This window comes from Triticum urartu, chromosome 7A (assembly GCF_056163025.1).
Source record: "Triticum urartu cultivar PI428250 chromosome 7A, HENAU_Tu73, whole genome shotgun sequence".
Taxonomy (NCBI): Eukaryota; Viridiplantae; Streptophyta; class Magnoliopsida; order Poales; family Poaceae; genus Triticum; species Triticum urartu.
In genome coordinates this window covers 454,971,693-454,988,430 of record NC_141879.1, presented here as the reverse complement: position 1 = coordinate 454,988,430, position 16,738 = coordinate 454,971,693, and the positions used below count along the sequence as shown (strand labels likewise).

At 39.9% G+C, this 16,738-nt stretch overlaps 1 protein-coding gene across 1 annotated transcript; it reads left to right on the top strand.

Annotated features, from left to right (window-relative positions):
* Nucleotides 1-6,273: 6,273 nt before the first annotated feature.
* On the top strand, nucleotides 6,274-6,681 carry LOC147959925 (uncharacterized). The gene is made up of 2 exons (XM_087536255.1): nucleotides 6,274-6,339; nucleotides 6,421-6,681. Exons 1-2 carry the CDS (start codon nucleotides 6,274-6,276, stop codon nucleotides 6,679-6,681), a joined length of 327 nt encoding a protein of 108 aa, XP_087392381.1.
* The last annotated feature ends 10,057 nt before the right edge of the window (nucleotides 6,682-16,738 follow it).

The window sequence follows — 16,738 nt, the reverse complement described above, 5'->3', positions numbered from 1 at the left end:
AACCAGCGGCAATGTATTCCGCTTCGGCGGTGGATAAGGATACCGAGTTTTGTTTCTTGGAAGACCAAGACACAAGAGATCTACCAAGAAATTGACAAGTACCCGATGTGGACTTTCTGTCAACCTTGTCTCCGGCATAATCCGAGTCAGAATAGCCAACAAGATCAAAAGAAGACCTCTTAGGATACCAAATGCCAAAATTTTGTGTATGGATTAAATATCTCACTATCCTTTTCACAGCCTTAAGATGACAATCTTTAGGAGCAGCTTGATATCGTGCACACATGCACACACTTAGCATAATATCGGGACGTGAAGCACATAGGTATAACAATGAACCAATCATAGAGCGATAAACCTTTTGATCAACCGGTTCACCATCTTTGGTTAAATCATTATGTCCACTAGTAGGCATGGGTGTAGACATACCTTTGCATTCTTGCATATTGAACTTCTTGAATAAGTCCTTGGTGTACTTTGTTTGAGAGACAAATGTACCTTCCTTAGTTTGCTTGATTTGCAACCCAAGAAAGAATTTGAGTTCACTCATCATAGACATCTCAAACTTCTCTGACATTAGCTTTCCAAACTTTTCACTAAAGAGAGGGTTAGTTGAACCAAATATGATATCATCAACATAAATTTGGCATACAAATAGTTCTCCATTAACCCTTTTAGTAAAAAGAGTAGAATCAATTTTACCAATTTCAAAACCACTTGTAGTAAGGAACTTGGTCAAGCATTTATACCATGCTCTAGGAGCTTGTTTAAGACCATAAAGAGCTTTGTGAAGTTTGTAAACATGATTTGGTTTCTTAGGATTGATAAAGCCGGGAGGTTGTTTGACATAAACTTCCTCCTCTATTTCACCATTTAGAAAAGCACTTTTAATGTCCATTTGGTACAAGGTGATATTATGGTGATTAGCATAGGCAAGTAAGATGCGAATGGACTCAAGTCTAGCAACGGGAGCATACGTCTCACCATAGTCCATACCTTCGACTTGTGTGTACCCTTGGGCGACGAGACGTGCTTTGTTGCATACCACTTGTCCATCTTCATCTTGCTTGTTGCGAAACACCCATTTGGTACCAATGATGTTGTGGTTGTTGTCGGGCTTCTCGACCAATGTCCAAACTTGGTTTCTCTCAAAATTATGTAGCTCTTCATGCATAGCGTTTATCCAATCTGGATCTTCCAATGCTTCTTCAACCTTCATAGGTTCAATGCTAGAGATGAATGAATAGTTTTCACAGAAGTTAGCTAAACGAGTTTTTGAGCGAGTGATTCTCCCGGTTTGTATATCATTGAGGATTTTCTCGACGGGATGATCTTTGGCAATTCTTGCTCGAACTCGTGAGAGCTTTTGCTTGGGTCTTCGTTGAACATCTTCTTCATCTTGTTCTTCTTCTTGGCCTTCTTCATTGTTGACGTCGTCGTTCTCTTGTCGTGGTGGAGAAGGAGGTTGTTGATGTTCATCTTGACGTACTTCCTCGTTTTCTTCATCTTGGTGTGTCCCACTTGTGAATGCTTCCGTGTCGATTCTTGGTTCACCTTGTCGTGAAGTAGAAGCTTCCACTTGGACGGATGAAGTACTCTCCTTCACCTCCGTTGGACGAATTTTGCCAATGGACAAGTCTTGAATTGCTTCTGAAGAGTCTTTGTCTCCTACATCAATTGGCAATTGCTCTACTTGCGAGCCATTAGATTCATCAAACTTCACATCTACCGTCTCTTCAACCTTTCAGGTGAAATTGTTGTAGACACGGTAAGTGTGAGAGTTTGAGCCATAACCAAGTAGAAAACCTTCATGAGATTTAGGAGCAAACTTTGAACGATGATGCTTATCAAGAATGTAGCACTTTGAGCCGAATACTCGAAAGTATCCAACTTGGGGTTTGTTACCGGTGAGAAGCTCGTATGCCGTCTTGCCGAGTAGCTTGTGAAGATATAAGCGATTTGTTGCGTGACAAGCTGTCTCAACCGCTTCTGCCCAAAAGTGCTTTGGCGTCTTGTATTCATCAAGCATCGTTCTTGCCATTTCGATGAGCGTCCGGTTCTTCCTCTCAACAACTCCATTTTGTTGAGGTGTGTACGTAGCCGAGAACTCGTGTGAAATCCCTTCTTCGTCAAGAAAGGTGTCCGCATTTGCGTTCTTGAACTCCATTCCGTTGTCACTCCGAACCTTCTTGATCTTCACATCAAACTGATTTTGGGCCTTCCTAGTGAAGTTTCTGAAGATCTTCTGGACCTGCGACTTGTCATTAAGAAAGAACACCCACGTAAATCTTGAAAAATCATCAACTATAACTAGACCAAAGGAATTTCCACCGAGACTCTTGTAGGCGTTGGGACCAAAAAGATCCATGTGAAGTAGCTCGAGTGGCCTCCTTGTGGTCATGATGTTCTTCATGGGATGTCTTCCTCCAACCTGTTTACCTGCTTGACAAGCACTACAAAGTCTATCCTTATCAAATATGACATCGTTGACTCCAAGGATATGATTTCCTTTAATAAGCTTGTCAAGGTTTCTCATGCCAACGTGACCTAGTCGTCTATGCCACAACCAACCTTTTGAGGATTTAGCAACAAAGCAAGTTTTAGGTTGTGCCTTTTTAGAGAAATCGACAATGTAAAGATCACCTCTACGCATACCCGTAAAGACCATTTTATGATTGTCTCGACGAAATACTTGGCAATCTACCTCAGTAAATAGGACATTCAAACCAAAATCAGCAAGTCTAGATACTGAAAGTAAGTTGTAGCCAAGAGATTCAACGAGCATGACATTTTGAATGGAACTATCATGTGAGATGGACACCTTACCAAGGCCAACCACTTTACCCTTTGAATTATCACCAAAGGTGACATATTTTCGAGGGCCGTCATTTTCAGCAAGCTCATGAAACATCTCTTCATCTCCGGTCATATGATCAGTACATCCACTATCAAGAACCCATTCCTTTCCTCCTGATTCATATCCCCGAAGATTTGCCATAAGACCAAAATGTCTCATTGCATCATCAAGATCAAAGTCACTATCATCATCATCATAATATTCATGTTCATCATGATCTTGTGACTCATCATTTCCTAGAGAGGGTAATTCATTAGATAAATGATCATCAAAGTGGTCACTTTATGAATTCTTATAGCTTTGAATATGATATCATTAATGATTCCAACAACTCCTTTAGCATGCTTAAGATTGGTAAGTTCAAGTAGACATTTACCAAAACTAGGATCACTAGAATTCATCTTACTCAAGGCAATAGATTTATGGAAAATTTCATCCAAAGTTTTCAAGGAATGACCGGGAAATCGTTCCTCAAGAAATTTCCATATAGTATAGGCACAACTTTGAGTAGGCAAACTAGCAATCAAGTTTTTGGGCAATCCTCTAATGATGAGCTCAATAGTTCTAAGATTGCGAATCATGTCAATATCTTCATCTAGGGTAGGATGCAAAGGATCAATATGAAGTGCACAAGGGCTAGCAATATACTTGTTCAAATGATATTGATTAAAGATTACAAGCATCTCATTTTTCCACTCATGAAAATACTTTCCATCAAGAATAGGCACTCTATGTCTAAGACTCCCAAGAGTAGACACATCCATCTTCCTCCAATGGTGATTAAACCAAGGCAATGGAGACCAATGCTCTGATACCACTTGTAGGATCAAGAAGTAGATGTGTCTAGAGGGGGGTGATTAGACACTTAATTCTAAAGTTGCAATTTTTAAGCTTTTTCGGTTTAAGTGGAGTTTAGGCACAATTTCAACACACACAATACATATCAAGCAAACATGCAAAGAGTATATGAGCAGCGGAATGTAAAGCATGCAACTTGCAAGAATGTAAAGGGAAGGGTTTGGAGAGATCAAACGCAATTTGAGACACGGATGTTTTTCCCGTGGTTCAGATAGGTGGTGCTATCCTACATCCACGTTGATGGAGACTTCAACCCACTAAGGGTAACGGTTGCGCGAGTCCACACAGGGCTCCACCCACAAAGGGTAACGGTTGCGAGAGTCCACACAGGGCTCCACCCACGAAGGGTCCACGAAGAAGCAACCACCCACAAAGGGTCCACGAAGAAGCAACCTTGTCTATCCCACCATGGCCATCGCCCACACAGGACTTGCCTCACTAGCGGTAGATCTTCATGAAGTAGGCGATCTCCTTGCCCTTACAAACTCCTTGGTTCAACTCCACAATCTTGTCGGAGGCTCCCAAGTGACACCTAGCCAATCTAGGAGACACCACTCTCCAAGAAGTAACAAATGGTGTGTAGGTAATGAACTCCTTGCTCTTGTGCTTCAAATGATAGTCTCCCCAACACTCAACTCTCTCTCATAGGATTTGGATTTGGTGGAAAGAAGATTTGAGTGGAAAGCAACTTGGGAAGGCTAGAGATCAAGATTCATATGGTAGGAATGGAATATCTTGGTCTCAACACATGAGTAGGTGGTTCTCTCTCAGAACATATGAGTTGGAATGGTGTATGAGTTCTGATGGCTCTCTCTCCGAATGAAGAGGAGGTGGAGGGGTATATATAGCCTCCACACAAAATCCAACCGTTACACACAGTTTTCCAATCTCGGTGGGACCGAATCACAAACTCGGTCGGACCGAAAAGGTAAACCTAGTGACCGTTAGAGATTTCGGTGGGACTGACTGGATCAACTCGGTGGGACCGATGTGCTAGGGTTAGGGTAAATCCAAAACTCGGTTTGACCGATTACTGAAACTCGGTGGGACCGATTTGGGTAATAAGTGAGACTGAGATTTGGCCAAGCAAACCTCGGTGGAACCGATTGCATATCTCGGTGGGACCGAGAATATTGCAATGGGTAACAGAGAGTTTGCAAGCCCATCTCGGTGAGACCGAGATCCCATCGGTGAGACCGAACTGATTAGGGTTTGGCAGTGGCTTATGACAAGTGAAACTCGGTGGCGCCGGATAGGAAGAATCGGTAGGACCGAGTTTGGCTTGGGGTTTAGGTCATATGTGGAAGTGGGAAAGTAGCTGAGGGTTTTGGAGCATATCACTAAGCACATGAAGCAAGAGGCTCATTAAGCAACACCTCATCCCTCCTTGATAGTATTGGCTTTTCCTAAAGACTCAATGTGATCTTGGATCACTAAAATGTAAAATGATGAGTCTTGAGCTTGAAGCTTTAGCCAATCCTTTGTCCTTAGCGTCTTGAAGGAGTTCCCACAACCTTTAGTCCATGCCACTCCATTGTTGAACTTATCTGAAACATGCTAGATCGAAATGTTAGTCCAACAAGAGATATGTTGTCATCAATTATCAAAACCACCTAGGGAGCACTTGTGCTTTCAATCTTCTCAGAATTCTTTTATGTATGATTGGTTATCTTTGCAAGTCTCTTCGAATTATCCGTTTGGTTTGGCCAACTAGATTGGTAGTTCTTGCCATGGGAGAAGTGCTTAGCTTTGGGTTCGATCTTGCGGTGTCCTTTCCCAGTGACAGAAGGGGCAGCAAGGCACGTATTGCATCGTTGCCATCGAGGATAACAAGATGGGGTTTATTTCATATTGCATGAATTTATCTCTCTACATCATGTCATCTTGCTTAAGGCGTTACTCTGTTTTTAACTTAATACTCTGGATGCATGCTGGATAGCGGTCGATGAGTGGAGTAACAGAAGTAGATGCAGAATCGTTTCGATCTACTTGTCACGGACGTGATGCCCATATACATGATCATGCCTAGATATTCTCATAACTATGCTTAGTTCTGTCAATTGCTCAACAGTAATTTGTTCACCCACCGTAGAATACTTATGCTCTTGAGAGAAGCCACTAGTGAAACCTATGGCCCCCGGGTCTATTCTCATCATATCAATCTCCATCACTTTAATCTTGCTTTGCTTTTTTACTTTGCTTTTACTTTTTACTTTTCATCTTTATACCAAAAATATTATATCTATCAGATCTCACTCTCGTAAGTGACCGTGAAGGGATTGACAACCCCTAATCGCGTTGGTTGCGAGTAGCTATCGCTTTGTGCAGGTACGAGGGACTTGAGCGTGGCCTCCTACTGGATTGATACCTTGGTTCTCAAAAACTGAGGGAAATACTTACGCTACTCTGCTGCATCATCCCTTCCTCTTCAGGGAAAACCAACGCAAGCTCAAGACGTAGCACCTACCTCAGAAACTCTGATGGCCACCTATGCGAGGCTCAAGGCCGAGTTTGAGGAGATAGTCACCGTTGAGAAGCAGTATTCCCCTGGCAAGGTGATGGCCCCCATCGAGGACGAGGGGATGCCCCCCGGAGGGATGGGATCCCCCGGTGAGGTGCACAAGGTAAAAAATAATGGCTTATTACCGAAAGTTGTGGTTTTTGATTATTTGCAATGTGCTTACTAATATGTTAGGGTTGTGTAGGTGCTGGCGGATGTCCTTGATAATTCCGATGTCGTGGCCCGTCCTGTGGACAACGCCCCAGAGATCGTTTTCGATGTCGCGGTCCGTCCTGTTGGCATCGCCCCGGAGATCGATTCCGATGCCGCTGTCCATCCCGTGGACTTCGCCCCAGAGATTGATTCCGATGTCGTGGTCAGTCCTGTGGACATCTCCCCAGAGGTCGATTCCCATGCCGCTGTCCGTGCTGTGGTCATTGCCCGAGAGATCGATGACAAGAAATAGTTGGTCGCGCTAATCCTTAAGGGTAGTTTGCATTGCCCTGTGTTTAATTACCAGAACGATGCACGTTATCATTATTAGGGCTAGTGCACTATCTTGTATGGGCGGTACTTGCTACTTTTGTTTGATAGTGAATCATGCGAACCCTCTCCGAGTTATGGAAACATATGTATCCTCACCAGCTTTTGATGTAATATATGGCATGCTTAGATGTAAGTTTGAACTGTTTATCATATCAGCAGGGCTTATTTTATGATTCTTGGTGTTAGTAGGCTAGCTAATGTGCGAGCTATAGTACTTGCAAAACACTCACCAAAGAGAAATGTTGGGGTTGATGAGCTCGTGGTACGCTTATATTGATCCGTCGTCGATCGGACAATAGCCCAAGCTCCTAAAATTGTAAGCTTAGCGATCGATCAGACAATAGTCGACACAGATACATTCAGGCCTCATTTGGTTCATAGGGTAGGAAAATCATAGCAAAATTTAGCGACCCGACCCAAATGGATAAGTCTCTGTGCTTAAGTGTCATCCCTGGATCGGTATGCTGACACACACAGTACTCAAGGATTTATAACAGAGGTAAATCACATGTATAAAGTAACGTAAATACTATTACCTCAATCCAAATAGCGTAAGTAACAACAAAGTTGTGGATTCCCATCAACACCAACGGCAAAGTTGAGTGTAGAAATCGTAACCCTAACGTATCACTTACTCGTCGTAAGAAGTCCTGCAACATGAGATGTTGCAGCCATAGAGGGTCAGTACATTGAATGTACCGGCAAATTCACACCATAGGATAATGATGAATAAAGGCTATCACTACATGCATATTTGGCTGGTGGAAAAGCTCTATGGTTATAATGTTTTTGCGTAAAGCCAATTTTTCCCTACTGCAAAGGAATATAATTTATTTAACTACAAAGTTGGTTGATAAATATTTAGAAGGTTCCTCCAACTCAATCCCAAATTAACATCAATAACCCAACAAATTATTTAAGCAACATGATGAGATCAATATGATAATCCAAGAACCAGATACTCAAGATGTCCATCACCGGGGACACGACTAACCATGATTAGTTTGTAAACTCTGCAGAGGTTTGCGCACTTTTCCCCACAAGACTCGATCTCCTCCGTTCGATTTCTCGCACTACATGGTGTTTGAGAAACGGATGACCGAGACACAGTCTTTCAGAAGAATTAACTCTCTACTCCGGGTAGACTATACCACCTACAACCCACTACATCTGCTAGTCTACCTCTTCGAGAGCTTCACGCAACTTACTCAACTATGCCAGAGCCCATCATGGCTTGTGGCTGCACACGAAAGTTTCTAGCATGAATAATCTTATGATCCCTTTGAGCCTAGGTGGCATTCCATAGGGTTATCACACGGGTACTCCGGGATCCCCTTGGGCAAGCACTGGGTTCTCTAGGTGCCCGGGCAAACCACTGGGTGCTCCAGGGTGCCCCAACCAATCCACCCAGATGTTTATTAAAGTAACCACCTTAAGTTGAACCATTAATTAACAATCTCACATCTTTCATGGATACACTCAAACCCAATCCACGTCTACGAGCATAGCATGACAATATAAGCATAACGTAGAATTAACTCCCAAGGGTTTGATATAAAGGACAATAGGTTCTACCTCATCAACTACTTCCCAATACCCACATGTTATCAATCCTACTCATGCAATGTTTGAGGGTGAAACTAACGCATAAAAACTGGGTATGAAAGGGATATGATCAAAGTGTGAAGTTGCCTTGTACTGTTGATGAAGATAATTCGCACTCATAACTCTTGACAGTTCTACTCGTCACACTCCGTTCAATCTATCGCGAGCAAGCAATAGTAACCACACATAAGCAATCACTCAAAAGATCGGGAAGAACGAAGAAGACAATTCGGAAAATATCAAAACCAAAAAATAACTCTTGCAACATAAAACAATTTCTAACAGTACCAAAACTATGTGAATTTGGCCTTATCAGAAAGTTTAAGTCAAGAGCTTCGATTTGCAAAAAGAATCAACTAAATCGGAGTTATAAAACTCAAGTTATGAACAAAAGAAGTTTGAATACAAATCTGTTTGAATTCAAATTTTTAAAACTTTCAAAAAACATGTTTAAATTGTTTTACTAGATAGAGGAGATCGTAACGAAGAAGTGGGCATTGGTTTCATCTAATTTGGATGAACGAGTCAAAAGTTGCTATTTGAAGAATCAGGGCCAAGCTGTTTTACGGAAGAAAAATAGCTACGGCTAGGGTCTAATGTATAAATACGTAGACTAATTGATAATCTAATTATTCTATCATATTAGTCTAGAAATAATAAACTACGGAAGTATAAAAAGAAAGAAAAAACAAAGAAAGATACCTTTATAAGGTAGAGAAAAGACGACTTCGAAGAGAAGGGACAATTTTCTAGAAGTCGCGCCGGAGAGGAGATTTTTTTTTTCTTAAATGAATCTAGTCAAATCAAAATATTGATTTAACCCGAATCAGATGATTTTTGAAGGCTCTATGGGTCTATATTTATAGATGGAAAAGAGGTTTAAGGGTCAAAGACTAAGCAATGTGGGACTAAATATAAACGAAAATATACGAAACAGAGAAGAAAAAGGCTAACACCTAGCACGGGACTAAAGGCCTCGGCCGGCCGCGCGCCGTACACGGGCTGCATTTTTTTGAAGTCTTTTTTTTTCTGAAATTTGTTTCAAAAAAAACTAAACATTAATGAAAATAAAATATAAAAAAGACAAAAGAAAACAAAAGAAAAACGGGTTGGCCTCCTGCTATGCTACGGATGTGGGCGGCGGTTAGTTCCAGGCGCACGCGTAGTTTTTTATGTAGAAACAAAAGAAAGGAAAACTAGATAACTAAAATAAAATAAAATTTTATATAGGCATATTATATATCAAAATTTTCAGAAAAAGAGTTTCTACAACATGGACATTTTTGTAAAGTCAAATAAAATCGAGAAAAATTCAAATAATTCAAAGAGTGCTACTGCCCTACTAAAATCCAATAAAATCATTTTAAAAATACAAAAATGATTTCAATTTTATTTCTCTCAAATTTTCTATTGTAGGGAATCATGTTACCCTATTTTCCGTATATTTTATTTTTGGAGAAAAATAATTTGAATAAAACCCAAATAACTCCAAATTGAAAATAATTTCCAAAAGGACTTTGAATTTGATCCTTTTTAAACTTCCAACTCATATTTCATATGTTTTCAAGAAGTCATTTTATCTTATCTCATGAAAATCATTGAGTTGCTTAAAGTTTCTGAATTGGAAAATATTTCCAAATAAAATTCAAATCTTTTCAAATCCCTTTTCATTTAAATAAATGGAAGAAGTCATCTCATCTTCTCTCTAGGGTTTTGTATTTGAATTCACGGAGATCATAAAAGCAAAATGAAAGTTTGGGAAAGTCCTTTTATTCCCTCTCATTTAACTTCCAAAAGTTTCAGAATTCACTCAACTTCGCACAATCAATCAAACAATCAATCAATCTATTTATTTATTATAACATTCCAAAATTTAGAATTTTGGGATGTTACAAACCTACCACCCTTAAAATGAATCTCATCCTCGAGATTCAGAGAGGCTAGAAAGAAATAGGTTAGGTTTGGGGGGTCTTCTCAAAATCCATGAATTGTCGCAGGAGGGGGTTTGGGGTGCTACCACCCTTAGAAGATGGTTACGGTTCCATCAAAACTCATATACTTCATCCATATTGTTAACAGTGTCGGTCTTCTCAGATCTTCAAGATAATTCCTTATCTGGGCTCTTCTGGTAGTGGCTTAACCTTTTTCCTCAATTCTTATGTCCTTTCATCTTGGTAAGGTTCTTCTTGGACTGGGCTTCTTAGCTGACGGGTCTGGCGCCAATACTAAACAACTATCGATATCTCATGGTGGTCATCATTTATGGTTTCTCCTGCAGGAAATGGGTCTAGGTTGAACCTCATCGTATGTCCTATGATTGGCAACAACTACCTTGTACAAGGGAAAATGATTATACCATTCTAAGGTTTAAACAAGGCTTAATATCGTCGTCTCTCTACTATAGGTAAGTCACTCAGATTTACCATCCCATATAGCAAGGTGAATAATAAGAGTAAGTCGGTATGGTGATCAATCCATCCCGCACCCAAATCATTACCTTGTATACGGTCTAGCGAATCCCGCATTCTAACACTCGTACATCCTCACAAGCATTGCATAATTTCTCTTGTCGATGAACCAAGTTCAGATAAATCCATTGATTCTGCAAGCCAAACAAATATCTATCGTTCCTTCACAACTCTCAGGTTTTGCGTTACTCCTATAAGATCGTCTATCGGTAAAAGTCGTAACTTCTTCCAGGGTTTTTCCTTCAACAAGAGTGTGCTTGCTTCTTGGCAGGTCCTGGGGCCTGTGGGTGATGGCCCATCTCATCACTTGTAAACCTTGAACTCATCCTCGAGGCAACTGATCACTACTCCAACATCCAACCTGCCAGCATTCTTAAATCCATCCGATTCTACTGTCTTTCTTCCTTCTATTTGTAGCAAACTCATACGTGATTACTCAAACTCATCATGGAGTTACAATTTCTCTATATTTCCAACATCATACCTCCTTTATATCCAATAATACTTCATCCCTTCATAATCTTCGGGTATCCCACATATCGAGATAAAACTCATACTTATTTTGTCTGAAATCCACTCTGTGGAATAACATTATCTTTACCAAGGGTCAATTGTCCTCGCAGGGTACTACCACCCTTGAAATGCACAAATTCATCCATAGACCATATTTCTCATATCCTTGAAAATGGTCAAAAATCTTATTCATAGAGTAACAACTCATAAAATCCAAATCAGTACCCACGATACTAACTTTATTGATTCTCAAATTCTTACAATCTCCTGCATTTCCATTACATGCCTCAACTCAACACCTCAATATAAAAGAAAATGTTCTCACCACTACTACTATACTTCTCACAAACACAACTAATTATCACAAGTCTCCTTCTCCTTGGGGCATTCTCTGGCATAGCGCCCTGCTCCATTACAACAAAAACATATTACTTCTGACAAGTCTCGTGGTTTCCTTTTTGGGCAACCGCCGAAGTAGTGCCTGACTCCTTGCACCTGTAACAAGTGATATGACTCAGGTCCTTCCTGGAATCCAATCTACTTCTCTTCCTAGAATTTTCCATGCCAATCATGGCTTCTATTTCTTGTGGGTCATACTCTACTTCCTCCGTCAGGAATTCTACTAGATCCCCATTCATACAATTTTGGGAGATGTGTCCTTTTTCTCCACATGAATAGCATGAATTGGTGCAGGGTTTAATTGGTTCTTCTTTGGGTGTGTCCTCGACATCTTCCTTCATCACAGGTTCTTCTAAAATTTCCATAAGGGCTCCTTCCATTGCTTCTTTCTTCTGCTGTACGGTTCTTTGTACCATGGGGTAAATGTGACACTAAGCAGGGTAGTGGGTAGTCCCTTCACACAAGAAACAAGTGATCTGCCTTGTTGGGTATTCTTCAGCTGGGTGACTTCCTTCACAATTAGGGCATTCATCCTTGTGTTCTTTATGGGTGTGTCCTATTTCTCCACAAAGCTTGCATGCACAAGGCTTCTTCATATCCTTTCCATAAGGCTTCAATTTCTGGGACACAAACCGAGACTTTGGCAAAGTCAACTTAAATCCTTCCCAAGTGGTTACTCCTTGCCATCCATTGATGGTTTGGTACATCCTCCACCAAGTAGCAGCACCTCTTTAAAAGCACTGAAGAGCATGTTGGGTCATATCCTTTCCAACTATAGGGTTATTCTTCATATGATTCTCCATGTTCTGAATCCATTGGTCTGTCTCCAATTGACTCATCGGTCCAGAAAATATGGTTTCATCTCCATTCATCCTCTATTGGTTCCAAGGGTTTGGGGTGAGATAAGAGAGATAGAGAGGGATACACACAATGCAAACAACAGTTTTGAAAAGACAGATTTTATTGTGGCTGTCGGAAAACATCAAATAAATGACAGCTCACAATTGTCACATCTAACGTAGGTATATAACAGGGGTTTGGTCTTCTAAAGGTCAATAAATCTTCAAGGTCTTCTAACTCTTCAAGTCTTGTTCATGCCTCCAATGGCTTCTTCCAATCATGCTTGTCTTTCTCAAATCCTTTTGTGAGATCATTTCTGTTGATGAGTAATCTCTCGTGGCGTCCTTCAATATTTCTAGAGTTGCGTTCCAAACTTCTGGGTTTCAACATCCTTGGCAATGAGCCATGGTCCTACTGTCCTTCAGTTCCTGACAAATCTCCGGTATTCTCGAGGTTCTGCTCCTCTCGCTTGGATACTTTCAGCTTCTGGGGTCCTGAGTTCTTCACAAAATACTTCCTTACCAAATACTGCTTCCTGTAGGTCCATCTTAACTTCTTGAGGTAACACTCCAGATCCTGGCGATACACCAGCTAAGGTTAAAACTACATCCTTTGTTGACAGATGCTCCATCAGCCTTCTACCATCCAATCCTTCCGAAGAAATGCATGCTTACTCAGCACGGTGACAATAGCACAAGCGGGTTATAACATCACGGATAGCCGTGTTTCTACCCATGTCATTGCCATGAGATAATCATTCCATAGTTGATATCTCTTACCTTAAGGTTTTCTTGACAAAACCTTGAGGTTTTTTTAACTCTCCATGTTCCGATCTTCTCCAACACACCTTGATGTCGGGTATTGACAGCTTCAATAGTCTAACTAATTCCATAAGGATAGCCTTACTAGGTCAGACTAATCTGGAAATTCTTCAGAGCCTTCAAATTCTCCTAGTCTTTGGGGTCTCCAACCATTGTAGTTTCCATTATAATGCACAGTAAAATCCTCTTCATTCCGAAGTGGTCTTCCGATATCTTGTACTTCTTGCAGTGCTCTCATTAGTCGAATCTTCGTGTGGCCAATAGGGGAAAAGGGGCATAGTCTAACTAAAAGGTAAATTTGAACAAGCTTAGAAGAGAAGTGAGGTAAAAGATCTTTTTGAAAATAAAGTTGTAGAGAAAAAAAACGTTCATATGGGCTTGCCAATTTTTAGGGGTCATGTCCTACAGTCAACATGTGCTCTGATACCATCTTGTAGCGACCCGACCCAAATGGATCAAGTCTCTGTGCTTAAGTGTCATCCATGGATCGGTATGCTGACACACACAGTACTCGAGGATTTATAACGGAGGTAAATCACATGTATAAAGTAACGTAAATACTATTACCTCAATCCAAATAGCGGAAGTAACAACAAGGTTGTGGATTCCCATCAACACCAACGGTAAAGTTGAGAGTAGAAATCATAACCCTAACGTATCACTTACTCGTCGTAAGAAGTCCTGCAACATGAGACGTTGCAGCCACAGAGGGTCAGTACATTGAATGTACTGGCAAATTCACACCATAGGATAATGATGAATAAAGGCTATCACTACATGCATATTTGGCTGGTGGAAAAGCTCTATGGTTATAATGTTTTTGCGTAAAGCCAATTTTTGCCTACTACAAAGGAATATAATTTATTTAACTACAAAGTTGGTTGATAAATATTGAGAAGGTTCCTCCAACTCAATCCCAAATTAACATCAATAACCCAACAAATTATTTAAGTAATGTGATGAGATTAATATGATAATCCAAGAACCAGATACTCAAGATGTCCATAACCAGGGACACGGCTAACCATGATTAGTTTGTACACTCTGCAGAGGTTTGCGCACTTTTCCCCACAAGACTCGATCTCCTTCGTTGGATTTCTCTTACTACATGGTGTTTGAGAAACAGATGACCCAGACACAGTCTTTCAGAAGCATTAACTCTCTACTCCGGGTAGACTATACCACCTACAACCCACTACATCTTCTAGTCTACCTCTTCGAGAGCTTCACACAACTTACTCAACTATGCCAGAGCCCATCATGGCTTGTGGCTGCACACGGAAGTTTCTAGCATGAATAATCTTATGATCCCTTTGAGCCTGGGTGGAATTCCATAGGGTTATCACACGGGTACTCCGGGATCCCATTAGGCAAGCACTGGGTTCTCCAGGTGCCCGGGCAAACCACTGGGTGCTCCAGGGTGCCCCAACCAATTCACCCAGATGTGTATTAAAGTAACCACCTTAAGTTGAACCATTAATTAACAATCTCACATCTATCATGGATACACTCAAACCCAATCCACATCTACGAGCATAGCATGGCAATATAAGCATAATGTAGAAGTAACTCCCAAGGGTTTGATATAAAGGACAATAGGTTCTACCTCATCAACCACTTCCCAATACCCACATGTTATCAATCCTACTCATGCAATGTTTGAGGGTGAAACTAATGCATAAAAACTGGGTATGAAAGGGATATGATCAAAGTGTGAACTTGCCTTGTACTATTGATGAAGATGATTCACACTCATAACTCTCGATAGTTCTAGTCGTCACACTTCGTTCAATTTATCGTGAGCAAGCAATAATAACCACACATAAGCAATCACTCAAAAGATCGAGAAGAACGAAGAAGACAATTCGGAAAACATCAAAACCAACAAATAACTCTTGCAACATAAAACAATTTCTAACAATACAAAAATTATGTGAATTTGGCCTTATCGGAAAGTTTAAGTCAAGAGCTTCTATTTGCAAAAAGAATCAACTAAATCGGAGTTATAAAACTCAAGTTATGAACAAAAGAAGTTTGAATACAAATCTGTTTGAATTCAAAATTTGAAAACTTTCAAAAAACATGTTTAAGTTGTTTTACTGGATAGAGGAGATCGTAACGAAGAAGTGGGCGTTGACTTCATCTAATTTGGATGAACGAGTAAAAAGTTATGCTATTTGAGAAAATCAGGGCCAAGCTGTTTTACGGAAGAAAAATAGTTACTGCTAGGGTCTAATGTATAAATACGTAGACTAATTGATAATCTAATTATTCCGTCGTATTAGTCTAGTAATAATAAACTACGGAAGTATAAAAAGAAAGGAAAAAACAAAGAAAGATACCTTTATAAGATAGAGAAAAGACGACTTCAGAGAGAAGAGACAATTTCCAGAAGTCGCGCCGGAGAGGAGAAAAATATTTTTCTTAAATGAATCTAGTCAAATCAAAATATTGATTTAACCCGAATTGGATGATTTTTGGAGGCTCTATGGGTCTATATTTATAGGTGGAAAAGAGGTTTAAGGGTTAAAGGCTAGGCAATATGAGACTAAACAGAGACGAAAATATACGAAACAAAGAAGAAAAAGGATAACGCCTCGCACGGGCCTAAAGGCCTCGGCCGGCCATGCGCCGTACACGAGCTGCATTTTTTTCCGAAGTCTTTTTTTTTCTGAAATTTGTTTCAAAAAGAAAACTAAACAGTAACGACAATAAAATAAAAAAATAGACAAAAGAAAGCAAAAGAAAAACGGGCCGGCCTGCTGCTATGCTACGCACGTGGGCGGCGGTTAGTTCCAGGCGCACGCGTAATTTTTTTTATATAGAAACAAAAAAGGAAAACTAGATAACTAAAATAAAATAAAATTTTATATAGGCATATTATATATCAAAATTTTCAAAAACGATTTTCTACAACATGGATATTTTTGTAAAGTCAAATAAAATCGAGAAAAATTCAAATAATTCAAAGGGTGCTACTACCCTACTAAAATCCAATAAAATCATTTTAAAAATACAAAAATGATTTCATTTTTATTTGTCTCAAATTTTCTATTGTAGGGAATCATGTTACCCTATTTTATGTATATTTTATTTTTGGAGAAAAATAATTTGAATAAAACCAAAATAACTCCAAATTGAAAATAATTTCCAAAAGGCCTTTGAATTTGATCCTTTTTAAACTTGCAACTCATATTTCATATGTTTTGAAGAAGTCATTTTATCTTCTCTCATGAAAATCATTGAGTTGCTTAAAGTTTCTAAATTGGAAAATATTTCCACGTAAAATTCAAATCTTTTCAAAACCCTTTTCATTTAAATAAATGGAAGA

What these genes read in the sequence shown, in the direction of transcription:
- LOC147959925 (XM_087536255.1), top strand. Translation starts at nt 6,274, where the DNA reads ATGGCCCCCATCGAGGACGAGGGGATGCCCCCCGGAGGGATGGGATCC. An exon ending in CCCCCGGTGAGGTGCACAAG is followed by an intron (nt 6,340 to 6,420) that starts GTAAAAAATAAT and finishes AGGGTTGTGTAG; the next exon opens with GTGCTGGCGGATGTCCTTGA.